Source organism: Asparagus officinalis, chromosome 3 (assembly GCF_001876935.1).
Source record: "Asparagus officinalis chromosome 3, Aspof.V1, whole genome shotgun sequence".
Taxonomy (NCBI): Eukaryota; Viridiplantae; Streptophyta; class Magnoliopsida; order Asparagales; family Asparagaceae; genus Asparagus; species Asparagus officinalis.
The window spans coordinates 15,961,886-15,974,944 of record NC_033796.1 but is presented as its reverse complement, the minus strand read 5'-3'; the positions used below and the strand labels follow the sequence as shown (position 1 = coordinate 15,974,944).

The 13,059-nt window shown below is 37.5% G+C and overlaps 2 protein-coding genes across 3 annotated transcripts; one reads left to right on the top strand and one right to left on the bottom strand.

The window, feature by feature from the left end:
- On the top strand, positions 250 to 3,014 carry LOC109833170 (L-type lectin-domain containing receptor kinase IV.1-like). Its single transcript, XM_020400733.1, has 2 exons — positions 250 to 2,483; positions 2,723 to 3,014. Exons 1-2 carry the CDS (start codon positions 602 to 604, stop codon positions 2,830 to 2,832), a joined length of 1,992 nt encoding a protein of 663 aa, XP_020256322.1. The 5' UTR covers positions 250 to 601; the 3' UTR covers positions 2,833 to 3,014.
- LOC109833169 (uncharacterized protein DDB_G0290685-like) lies at positions 4,515 to 11,750 on the bottom strand. Of its 2 annotated transcripts, XM_020400731.1 has the most exons (3): positions 11,572 to 11,750; positions 6,478 to 6,608; positions 4,515 to 6,170 (listed from the first exon to the last, which is right to left on the bottom strand). In XM_020400731.1, the coding sequence occupies exon 3, from the start codon at positions 6,064 to 6,066 to the stop codon at positions 4,642 to 4,644; it is 1,425 nt and encodes a 474-aa protein (XP_020256320.1). In that variant the 5' UTR covers positions 6,067 to 6,170; positions 6,478 to 6,608; positions 11,572 to 11,750; the 3' UTR covers positions 4,515 to 4,641. The 2 variants fall into 2 exon arrangements, with proteins under 2 accessions (XP_020256320.1, XP_020256321.1); XM_020400732.1 differs by lacking the exon at positions 6,478 to 6,608.

The window sequence follows — 13,059 nt, the reverse complement described above, 5'->3', positions numbered from 1 at the left end:
TGTTTTTAAAATAGATTAACAGCCTTCATAACCAAACAGAGGACATATATCTGCATATCAACATGTAAGAACCGACAGATTCTTAATCACAATAGTCAACGTTAAGAATGATTTTCCTTTAGAAATTCTGCCCCCCACCCCACACACACAAAAGATTGAATATTGAACAAAATAAATTTGAAAAAGTCAAAGTTAGGCATAATAAGGCCTGCACTCCTCAAAGCAAGTCGTTATCGCCTTCTTCCTGCTTGTTGAAAATGTTGCCATTCCTCTGCTGTGTCGCAGTCGTTGCAAAATGCAAGTCAAGGAAAACGCTGATCAATTGCTAACCACCTACTGATGAAAGGCCTTTGTTTTAACTAAATGAGAATTTCAAATTTAATAGGTCAGAGTAAACTGTGAAGACTGTTCTTTTGGCTTTCTTACAAATGCTGCGGGCCATCGATTGAGAAATGCATGGTTCACGATGCTTGTCTGCGTTCTCCATTGACTGACGGGCACCAAGTCTTCATATTTCGCTTTCATCTTGCTAACCACCGAAATTGATGTCTCCTGTTGTTAAGTGAACCGCTAGAGCAAAGAGTCCGAAATTCACAGACTAATGAAATTCTCAATGTTCAGGACGCCTCTGTTCCTTTTCTTCTTCCTCCTCCTAAACCTCACATCCTCAACTGAAGATGACTTCACCTTCAATGGCTTCAACAGCGCCAACCTCAGCCTCGACGGAATGGCATCGGTCAAATCTAACGGCCTCCTTCAGATTACGAACAACACACATATGAAGGGCCACGCTTTCCATCCAATCCCTCTTCATTTCAAGTCTCCAAACGGTAAAATTAACTCTTTTTCGACTACTTTTGTGTTTGCAATTATCCCCGAGGTCTCCTATCTCGGCGGCAACGGCATCGCCTTTGCAATCTCCAAAACCACTGACCTCTCCAGTGCTTTAGCAAGCCAGTACTTAGGTCTGTTCAATACAAGTAACGATGGCAATTCAACCAATCACATCTTTGCTGTTGAGCTTGACACCATCCAAAACCCTGAGCTCCGTGATATCAACGATAACCATGTCGGGATTGACATCAATAGCTTGATATCTAACAAGTCCGATACCGCCGGTTACTTTGAAGATGGGACTGGCGTGTTTAAAAACTTATCTCTGATCAGCAGCCAACCGATGCAAGTTTGGATCGATTTTGATGGAGAAAATATGCAGCTTAATGTTACCTTATCTCCGATAAAAATGCCTAAACCTAGTCGGCCTCTCTTATCGTCTGCCATTGATCTTTCAAGCTTGATGCTCGATTCAATGTACGCTGGGTTCTCTTCCTCAACTGGTGCTTTCCACACTAATCATTTTCTTCTGGGGTGGAGCTTCAAGATGAACGGAGTAGCTAAACCGCTGGATTATTCAAAGCTTCCTCCACTCCCTGTTGCTAAAACCAAAGGCAAGAGTTCAGAGCTCTTGGCGATAACACTGCCAGTTGCTTTGACTTCATTTTTGCTCGTGATGTTTGCTGCCATATTGCTCATAGTGAAGATGAGGAAACAATATGCTGAGTTGCTCGAAGACTGGGAGCTTGAGTATGGGCCTCATCGGTTTTCATACAAAGATTTGTTCAGAGCAACTAAAGGGTTCAGAGAAAAAGAGTTACTTGGTGCCGGAGGCTTTGGTAGAGTCTACAAAGGAGTTTTGCCTAGCACTAAACTAGAGGTTGCAGTTAAGAAAGTATCACATGAATCAAGACAAGGAATGAAAGAGTTTGTAGCTGAAATCGTTAGCATTGGCCAGCTCCGCCACCGAAACCTAGTTCAACTCCTAGGCTACTGTCGTCGCAAAGGGGAGCTCCTCTTAGTTTACGATTTCATGCCCAATGGCAGTCTCGACAAATTCTTATACAACCAAGTTGAACCTACTCTCAAATGGGCTCAAAGGTTTCATATAATCAAAGGAGTAGCATCAAGCCTCTTATACCTACATGAAGATTATGACAAGGTTGTGATCCACCGGGACATCAAAGCAAGCAATGTGTTACTAGACAGAGAATTCAACGGGAGGCTCGGAGATTTTGGCCTTGCGAGATTATACGACCATGGTACTGATCCTCAAACCACTCATGTCGTCGGAACAACAGGATATCTTGCACCGGAGCTTTCAAGAACTGGCAGAGCAACAACTGCGACCGATGTTTTTGCTTTCGGGACTTTCCTTTTAGAAGTCGTTTGTGGAAGGAGGCCGGTTGAGCCCAATAAGCAAGGAGAGGAGTTGATCCTTATAGGTTGGGTGCTTGCAAAATGGCAAAGGGGACAATTGATTGAAACGAGGGATGCGAGATTTGGGGATGAGTATTGCGATTATGAGGTTGAGTTGGTTTTGAAACTTGGGCTGTTGTGTTCGAATCCAATGGCTGAGGGCAGGCCGAGCATGAGGCAAATAGTGCAGTTTCTTGAGGGAGAGCTGCCGATGCCAGAGCTGCCGGCTAGTTATCTGAGGCTTAGTAATCTGTCGCCGTTGAGAAGTGAAGGGGCCAACAGTTTTATTAATTCGGATTCGTGGTCTAGTCTTTATTGCCTCTCTGGAGGTCGGTGATAGCTGTGCTGATATTGAAGCCCCCTCTTCTTTTGGTAACGGTGATTAAATTGCAGACAAGTTTCTTGTATTGAAATAAGGTGACTCTAGTCTTGATGTATCACAGTAATTAAATCCCTGTAATCTTAAAAGGATATCTGAGCTTTTGCACTCTGTCTGCGTCTCAGATCGAAAGGTTTGATTCTTATGTCAAGTCGTCTTCGTCTTTGGTGGCCAGCTTTTTCTTCACTCTCGGGAGGTAGATGGGATTTAGGTTCTCGTTTGCAGAAATGGTGGGTGATTTCTCTCGTTGTAGTAGGAGTATCAATTGTCATGTTCCGTATTGGGCTTTATGGTATCGAAGAAAATGTAAATGAAAAGCAATGCACATTGTTTGCTTCCGATAATATACAAGAGAGAGAGGCAACAAAATTCTGTATCATAATAGAGAGGAGTGTTGTCCCGAGGGCAAGGTGCGTCGACTGGGATGTCGATGTTAAGCGAATGGTTGAATTTCTTTCTTTTTCTCATTAGATTGAAACTTAGGCAAAGGTAAAGTCTCAATTCAAAGCGTGGTGTTTGAATATTGACAGACCATGTTCTTGCATTTCTGTTGGTCTCAAAGTTCTGCTATATTTGTTTGATTCCAAATAATCCTTCTGTTGTATTGCATCATTAAACCAATCGTGTGTGATTCCATCTATATATTACCTAAAGACCATATATCAAAGTTTGTACTATTATAAGGGAACGTTACCATTGTTACTTGAAGAGTCCACGAATACTGATGCTTCAGAACTCAGAAGAACACGCGAGAAGTTTCCTTTACCTTCTTCTTTTGGAGCTTTTAAGACCAATGAAAACGAGAGCTTAATAAGAAGAAAGAAAGCAAATTGTCTGAGGGAGGGGGGGAAGAAAAAAAAAACAGCTGCAGCAGCGGCAGCAGCAATGGTGAGAGCTATTCTCCAACGAAAAAAAAAAACAGCTGCAGCAGCGGCAGCAGCAATGGTGAGAGCTATTCTCCAACGAGCCTCAGTTTTATTCAAAAGAGCAGGAGCCAGGACCACTACCAAGACCAGGAGCTTTGCAAGCACCTCTCATCACGACGATGTTTGTTAGTTCCTCCTCTTAATTTCCTTTTTTTTCGTCCAAATTTTTTTAGAGCTATGATTTCTTGATCTCAATTAATTTTTTTGGTAATTAGATGAAGCAGAGAAATGGGAGAAAATAACGTATGCTGGAATCGCCACCTGCACAATAAAATTGTTTAGGTCCTGATGGCCTTCTTGAGAGGAAGCATAAAGATCATTAGAGCTTCTCAGGTGGTCATCGAAGATTTCAATGCAGCTGTGTCGATTAATGTTGCTTTGTAAAATTTCACAACAAATAGCATAATTTTACTGTCATCTGGTTATGCTTCTGGTCTGCTCTTGTAACTTCCTCTTCTGCTAGCAAATAGATAAACAAGTTATGCTTGTGTAGGTTTCTTGCAGAATGTCAATAGACGTACGCCTATATAATCAAGCAAAATACGTGTGTGTGTGTGTATGTGAAACTATATAATGATAATATAGAAGAGTCCACTGTAGTTTTGTTATTAAAAATAAACCCTCGAGTGATTTTTTTTTAATACTTTTAAAATCATTAACGAGGCCTAAGGAAGCAGGTAGACCACTTATAATTCTATTGGTGAGGATAGACCATTTGCTTTAAGAGGCGAAAACGTTCACTCATGAGGTGTATTCGCACCCTAGCCAAAACTATAGAGGTCTACTAGCTACAAATAGAACTTCACAGGGTCCATTCGCAATTGGGCGATACTGTAGAGGGTCCTTTTGCAATTAACCCTATATTATATCCATTTGAGTTACAAAACAATCCCATCTATGGAAATTTGCTCATTTTTGTGCCGATCAGTATTAGCCCAGCAAAATACTACCAGAAAAAAAGTAGAACTGCAAATGCTCTCATTCACCTCAGAAAGCAAGCCAAAAACAAAGCAGAGAACATCCAGAAAACTACAGAATCCTACATATTACAAGAAAACTTATCCCACTATATCAACCATTACATCACTCAGCAACTTCATCATCTGTGGACCTTACTTCATTTTGGATATCGGGTAAAGTAGATAGATCCATGCGGGCCTCCCTTTCTTCTACTGTGATGACACTATGCGATGAATTATCAGATTCTCCTTGAGCCTGAGCTGCAGCATCTTCATTCTCATTTTTAGTCGATGTAGTAGATTGCTCTTCAGACTGTCCTCGAGCTGCATCTCCATTTTCATTTGTTGATGACACCGTAGTAGCATTCGCGTACTCAGTTTGCTCTCCTTCATTCTGCAAGTTGCCCTTGCCTTCTACTTGAGTTGCATTATCGGCTACAGCATTCTGATTTGGGGCTGGATGCAAGCTAACAGTATCATTTGACATCGAAATGTCACCTGAATTACCCATTGTTGAATTATTTTTACTTTCAGCTTGCAACTCGGATATATTTCCTGTTGAATTCAACTGAAGTTCAATCTGGGTATTGGATTCAGCTTCCTTTCTCAAGTTAGATTGCTGTTCTATCTGACCGTTAAGCTCAACTGTGGTCAAATTAGAAACCGAATAGTTCTCTGGTTTTGAAAACTCAACCTTTGCATCATTGTTATAAAAAACCGTTACATTGGACGGCGTGGTGTTAATCTGTATGGTCTCATTATCTTTAAGTCCAGTGTCTGAAACATTGCTAACAGAAGCACTTCCAGATTCAACAATCAAATTGTTATTGCCTTTAGCACCATCATTTTTTGACTCTTCAACTTTCTTCTCTAAATTTTCCCCCACGACTTCATTTTTAGAACCCTCGTTGCTTACATCATCGCCTTTAGAATCGTTAGCACTCAAATTATCATCGGTTTTGTCAACTACTTGCTCCTCATTGACAACAGCACTCGAAGCATCATCTCTTTTGTAATTTTCTTCTCTTGCCTCCTGTGTACCACCTTCATGCTCTTGATTATCAAACACATCCACTTCCTCATGACTATCTTTCCCATCTTCATGATTATCATTATCCTCTTCTTCTATTGATTCTTCTCCCTGCTCGGCTTCCTCGTCGCCTTTTTCATTATCTTGTTCATCAATTTCATCATCTCCAGCACCTCTCCCTTCTTCTTCCTCAATCTCTTGTTGCTTGGTGTCATGGTCTTCGTCTTCTTCCTGGGTGTCTTCATTGTCTTCTTCTTTGTTTTGAGCCTCATTTATAGAACCTGACACCCCTGTGTGGGGGAGGTCTTTCCTGCCGAACTTGAAGAAATCTGCTTCATTCTCAACAATTTTATTCATAATCTTTGAGTTCCTCTCTTCAAAAGCCTTTTTCTTTTCATGTGAGTGCTTGACTTGATAAAGTAACCAAATGCAAATAGCAACCAAAAGGAGTATTTGAAGAGTATGTTTGACCTTGAACCCTTTGGACCTCTGATTCCTACTGGATGCCTGCCTTAGCATTGTGATTGGCTTTTAAGAAACTACTCTAAAAGGTCTCCTCCTGCGAAATGAAATCTACTCCAATCTAAATCGATCTGCCCTTGTTGCCAAAACTCCGTGTGTATCTGAGCCAAGTGTGAATAAAATGTCAATATATGACATAATAAAACCATAACCAGTGGAAATCAAGAAAGAGAATAACTCCATTCGACAATCATACCAGTGACATTTCAGCAAATCGCTCAAAAATAAGAATGACAATAGAACTTGATTTTACTCCTATATTCTGATCATTAGTCAAGCATGCGAATGAAAAGTGAATAAACCCTATACAGTGAGAACATAATTTGAAGTATGGCTATGCTCAAAGCAAAAATATTCCTGGAGTAACATTTTCTGCACCAAGTGAGGACTGCTGTTGTTTTTCCATACCTTTCCTGCTAAATGCCCTTAATTAGAAATTAGCAAGTAGGTGCAGCCTCTTATGGAGCCTCTCTCATTCCTCTCCAATGAATTGAGTGCATCCTCCTTGAATGCCTTCACACAGCTATCTGCCCCCTTCCCTGTGTAATTGTTTGTATGAAACCTCACTCCATTTACGATTAATGCGAGAAAGTCAAACAGATACATCTATACTACTATTTAAAAGAAACAACCTTTTGGGTGAGCTTATTTTTTGAATTCCAAAAACACCCTCATTTTTTGAAAAGGGGATTGTCCTCTCATATGGGGGAAAAACTACGGATATGCCCTCAAAACTGGAAATTTTCAACATAAATAAATAAATAAAAGAACTAAAAAATGTACGTTCCCTTGACAATTTGACTACAACACTCCTCAGGTTTCATGTCATGCACGCTTCACATGTACAGGAATACTAATGGGCTAATAACTGAAAGCAACCAAAAAGGATATTCATACTTTTAGCTATAAGTCTATAAATTGCCTTCTTATTATTTTCTTTCATTATACTCCTTTCTAGTCTCTCAAAAAAAATTTCCACTACTATTATAGATAACCTACCATATGTGTATGCATACAGGGTATTACCATCTTCAATTTCACCAATCAACCAATAAAAATAGAAATCTTTTCTCATTTCTTGAGATGTACTATGGAAAAAAAGCATCAAATGATATCTCAACAGCCTAAGCCTCCCTCAGTCCCTCACTTAGTCTATTCCCTCAACCCCAACTACCAAACTCCTTTGAGCACACACAAAAAAGTGGTGCTCCAAATAGTACAGTATTACCTTGATCTGTTGTAGGGTGTGTGTATTTTCCATTTATGTTTGCATGCAAAGCCGAAACATAGTGTATTAGGTAACATATTGTACTACCTAAATAAATATTTATGCACGTACGTACGTACGCACGCACGTACGTATGCACGCACGCACGCACGTATGCACGCACGCACGCACGCACATATAAAGATGTGTGTGTGTGTGTGTACACACATATATACATACATACATATATATATGGCCCAGACTCCTACGGGAGGCAACAATGGGGAATTTTCCGCAATGGGCGAAAGCCTGACGGAGCAATGCCGCGTGGAGGTAGAAGGCCCATGGGTCATGAACTTCTTTTTCTCAAAGAAGAAGTAATGACGGTATCTGAAGAATAAGCATCAGGTGACTCTGTGCCAGCAGACGCATTAAGACAGAGGATGCAAGCGTTATCCGGAATGATTGGGCGTAAAGCGTCTGTAGGTGGCTTTTCAAGTGCGGAAAGGAATATATAGAACTAGTTTAAAACGTATTAGTCGACTTGGTTTACGAATCTATTCCAACTATCAAAAAATTCCTAAGATTTAAGGTGGAATAGGAATTGTAATTCTTTCTACCTTGGGACAAATATGATAGGGGGGCTAATTTGAACCCCTCGGGTAAAATAAGAATAGACCCCACATTCAAAGACCCTTTTTTACCATTAGCAAGAATACACACGCACACGCACGCACGCGCGCACGCGCGCACGCGCACACGCACGCGCGCGCGCACACACACACACACAGAGCAATTCTTATGTTAACTTAAGTGGATGGTCCACCAAAGTTTCTATCCACTCATGTTGCCTAGGGATCCTTGCATGATATGAAGAGTCTTTTTATATATATAAATGAGTGGATAGAAACTTTGATGGACAAAGACTTGGTGTCAACTTAAGTGGATCATCCACCAAAGTTTCTATCAATTGATGAAAAATCTCTTCATATGATGCACGGATTTCTAGGTATCATCAATAGATAGAAACTTTGGTGGATGATCTACTTAAGTTGACATAAGTTTTTTTTTCTCTCTCTTTATATATATAAACAATGTTTTAAATATCGGCTGATAATCGGCTATTATTGGTGATTTATCAGTTTTGGCGGCCTTCCGCTATGATAAGTCTGATTCTAAATCGGTTATCGTTTTTGAATGTTTATCGCCGATAATACGGTGATAAAGTGAGTTATCGACTGATATTGTTGGCCCAAAAATCGAAATTATCGACCTTTGGTCTGAGTTTTGATTTCGTGCAATGGACACTTATTCAATGCACTTTAAACCCGACCCGACCCAAGTTTCTACCATTGGTTAGTGATCTTGAGCATAATTATTTTTATTTTGCTATGTTTATATTTTATTAAGTATGATTATATTTTAGAATATTATATTATGTATATAACTATCCGGTAATGTCACTCCGAGAAATACTACTTATCCCTCATATATCCTTGATATCCATTTTCCAATATAAATTTTGACCGTCTGAAAAATCCCCAATGACCGATATTTAAAACCTTATACATGTGTGTGTGTATTACTTGAAAGAGGAAAATATTGTTGATTGAAAATTGATACCTTAAAAAATAACGGACTCCTTATTTGACATAACTTACTAAAATAGTAAGTATAAAAAATTATGCACAAAGTAAATTGAAAGTGTGAAAGTCATTTTTTTTGCAAGTGAGAAAATGTATCCATGACATAATGCAAGTGAAATACAGTGTTTATTTACACAAGTAAATTATCATTGGAAAGTAGAAAAGAGAAGATGATGTGGCAATTCATCCATTTATTTATTTATTAAAAACCATGGTATATTCTAAATGGTATTTGGTAACTGCAAAAAGTGTTCAACGATTAAAAATAAATAACTAGCACGATTAGACACAAAAATACAAAATTTAATTCATAGCATAACTATTAAAAAAAATCATGTGAAGACCCCTGATGAGATTAAATCGATAGCTACAGATTATATCATGTAATTAAAATATAAGTTTTTTTATCATAATCCCTTACATCTTTAATATTTTGGAACTAGTCTCTGAAATCACTGAAATTACAATTGTGTCCCGCGATTCTTATATCTTGCTACTACTAACCTTGACTAAAGGGATTAGTTTGAAAGAACTTATAAGAACTTAAGGATGTAATAGTAATTTCAGGGATCAAGGGATTAATTGTGCAACAACTCATAAGTATTGAGGGACATGATAGCAATTTTAATAATCTGAGAGATCAATTAAAAATAGCAAAGATTAAGGGACTGATATTGAAAACTCAAGAAAAAAATGAAATTGAAAACTTTATATGTTAAGTGAACCGTCGGAGATTAAAAAAAATTGATTAACGAGCCTGTAGGAAAAGGAAGATTTAATTAATAATTTTTTAGTTAAAGGTGGTCCCCCACTCTTTTCACTTACGTGTGACACCTACAATTTTTTAGGGAAACTTGAAATTGTATCATATATGATGTGGCAAAAGTTTTGTATTTCACTTTCGCATGTACTTTCAATAAAATAAACATCGAAAGTGATAAAAGTGAGTCACTTTCACACTTTCACTTTCTACTCTCGGGTAAACAAACACCCCTAAAGAAACAAATCGATCAAATGTGAACGAAACTCAGGCTAGTTTCCTAATCCTAACAGTCTACTCAGGCTAGTTTCCTAATTCTAAGTCCTAACAGTCTTATTTTATCAAAATGATCCCCCCCATCTTCTCCCCCTCCCCTCACAAAAAAAGGAAGAAGAAAATACTGCAGAAATTATTTTGTGACCAAGAATGCATAATTCACATATTATATGTCTGGAAACGCCTTCTAGATTGGAAGATATGACCCTTTCTTCTTAGGCGAGTCAATTACCCTACATCGACCGTTGTCTGAACTTTTACCGTTCAAATCGTTCTATGAACTTGTCTGTCACACATCCTAAATTAATTGGTATGTTTATATCATGGGCATTGTATTACTGCTTGAATTTTTTTTATGGTTGAGCATGTTGTGAGTTTTGTGTGTAATTAGGTATCTGGGTGTTTGGTAGTATGTGTATTTAAATGGTTAGTTATATAACAAGTATAGTAGATATTTTTATAATTATATAAGGGGTTTGGGTGTTTATATCATGGTTATGGGGTTATTTCTAGGATTTTTGTTTTATAATTGAGAACATTATGACTATATATATATATATATATGAGAAAAATCTGTATGCTTGGTACCAAACACAAAAAGTTTTGTTTGGTTGTGAGGTGACATAACCCCTTTACTCATTCAAGTGGTTGCATATCCTCATGTACTCTTCAACCCATGTGAATGCGGTCTCCCATTTGAATGAGTGGAGGGGATTGTGTCACCTCACTACCAAGCACAAAATTTATGCTTGGTACCAAGCAAGAACTTAAATGTATGGCCCTTATCATTATAAAGTGAGGCCATGATATAAGTTGTTGCTGTAAATTTCATGGTCTTTTTCCATCAAAATTAAAGACCTTCTGTTCAGGAGCTTACTACTCTGCACATAATACTTGCACCAACATAACTAATTTTTCAACACTAGTTGACTTACACCAACCAAACAATACAGTTGAATAATTCTCAAACTATCTTTCATCACAGTGCAATGATGCCTTATCATCCAAATCCACTAGAATCAAGGCTTAAAACCAGCTAGCCAGGCTTAAACCCACTGGCAATAAATAGAAAGAAACAAAATCCAGAAGAAACCCTAGCCTCCATTCCGTTGATGCCAAATTATACCTGACCCCAAATCTCCAAACAACAGATCAAGTTCCAATTTTGAAGTAAACCCATTTCTTCCAACAAGTAAAAGATGCACATATCAAGCTTAAAGATCAAAATTAAGTTTTTCTCTTAATAATCCTCATTCCGTTGATACCAAATCTCCAAACAACAGATCAAGTTCCAGTTTTGAAGCAAACTCATTTCTTCCAACAACAACTAAAAGATGCGCATCAAGCTTAAAGATCAAACTTAAGTTTTTAAGATTAATTTTTTTCCCCTAATAATCCTCATTCCCTTGATACCAAATCTCCAAATAACAGACCAACTTCCAATTTTGAAGTGAACCCATTTCTTCAAACAAGTAAAAGATGTACATCAAGCTTATAGATCAAGATTAAGTTTTTTCCTAATAACCCATCGATCAGAGCGATCTAAAATAAACCCATCTCAAAAAAAAAACCTCGAAAATCAAGCATACGCTATAGATTCAACAAAAAAGTACCTTCGACAGCAAGATTGCTCCCTCAGCTTGATGTTGAGAGCAAAGCAAGAAGATCTTGAAGAGAAATCAGATCACAGAGAGGGAAGGAGCTAGGAATAAATAAAGAGGGAGCAAGGAGCGGGCTCACTCTTTTTTCCTGGTATTGGTCATGAAAATTTTGTTGGGTTCTTTTATTTTTATTTTTATTTTTGACGATAAAGGAAAGGGTTTAATCAGCTTCTTTATTTATTTAATAAATAATAATTGGCAGTCTCTGATCTCAGACTTTGACTAATGTGCCACTTTCTGTGTGAGTCTTGTACATGTAACTCAACTGCTAACTAAAAGTTTGATCCAGCAAAGTTTTATTAAAGGGGTGTTTGACAATCTGAAAGTGAATTTAAAATATGTAAGTTACTTTTTTTTGCAAATGATTTTTACATCCATGTCAGCACGCAAGTGAAATACAGTGTTTGTTTAAAAAATTAAATTATTATCTAAAGTGCAATGTGAAGATGACGTGGCAAAATAAGATTAATTAGAAAAGTATAATTAAAATCATTTAATTAAATTAGTTACCTTTTTGTCACTTTCATGTGACTTCACCACTTTTTTAGGGGAAGCCAAAATTACATTAAATCATATGTGGCAACTTTCTTGCATCTCACTTTCATAACCACTTACATGAAAACAAACACCTTAATTGTTAAATGAAAATAACTTTCTCACTTTCATCTTTCACTTGCATGCAAACAAACACCCCCTAAATGTAGGTCCAATCTTATTAGCACCACAAGATTCTCAATTTTACACGGATAACTTGATAATCATTGCGATGTTACCATACAGCTGGATTGGATTTTTATTCGTGTTTTATTTTTAAATTTTTTAACTAATTAATGGAAAGAAAAGCCAATTCTTTGCATTTAAATTATACCTCCATTTTTGTTTTGTTTTGTTTTTTTTTTTTGGCAACGAAAAAAAGGGTTAGGAGACTCTAATACTTGAGGGAGAGCTGAAGTTGGATCTCTCACGCTAATATTTGAGAAATTTGCTAGATCGGAACCGGAAAAATACAACTTGTAGCATCATGACTAAATTACTATTACCATCAAATATTGCGTCTAGCGTATTTTGCAAGTATAAAATTTTTATCCGATGTAACCCCCCGGGAACAACTAGACCACTTTTATTCACTAATGTTTTTTTTTCTTTTTTTTAACTTCTATTGTGGGAAAAAGCAGACATCTCTCTTTCTTTTCATACTGAGATTAAAAAAACATAATCATTTAGATAAAGTAAGTGAGCCTCGTTATGTTTTGCTATATGCTACTAACAAATTCTTTCCTATAATATGTCCTTTTTCGCTGCAATGTATCAAGATGTTGTTAGATTTTAGTGTAGTGGCCCACGTTTTTGTTTTAAACAACTTTAGTGGCCATTTTTTTTCTTTTGGTTTAAGAAACTGGTCATGATTTATTTTAGTTATATAACTAATCACGTTTTATG

Bases quoted from the DNA above. Each gene is read 5' to 3' on its own strand.
- LOC109833170 (XM_020400733.1), top strand. From the start codon at position 602: ATGAAATTCTCAATGTTCAGGACGCCTCTGTTCCTTTTCTTCTTCCTC. The intron at 2,484-2,722 runs GTTATCTGAGGC...TAATCTTAAAAG, and splicing joins GATGCCAGAGCTGCCGGCTA to GATATCTGAGCTTTTGCACT.
- LOC109833169 (XM_020400731.1), bottom strand. From the start codon at position 6,066: ATGCTAAGGCAGGCATCCAGTAGGAATCAGAGGTCCAAAGGGTTCAAG.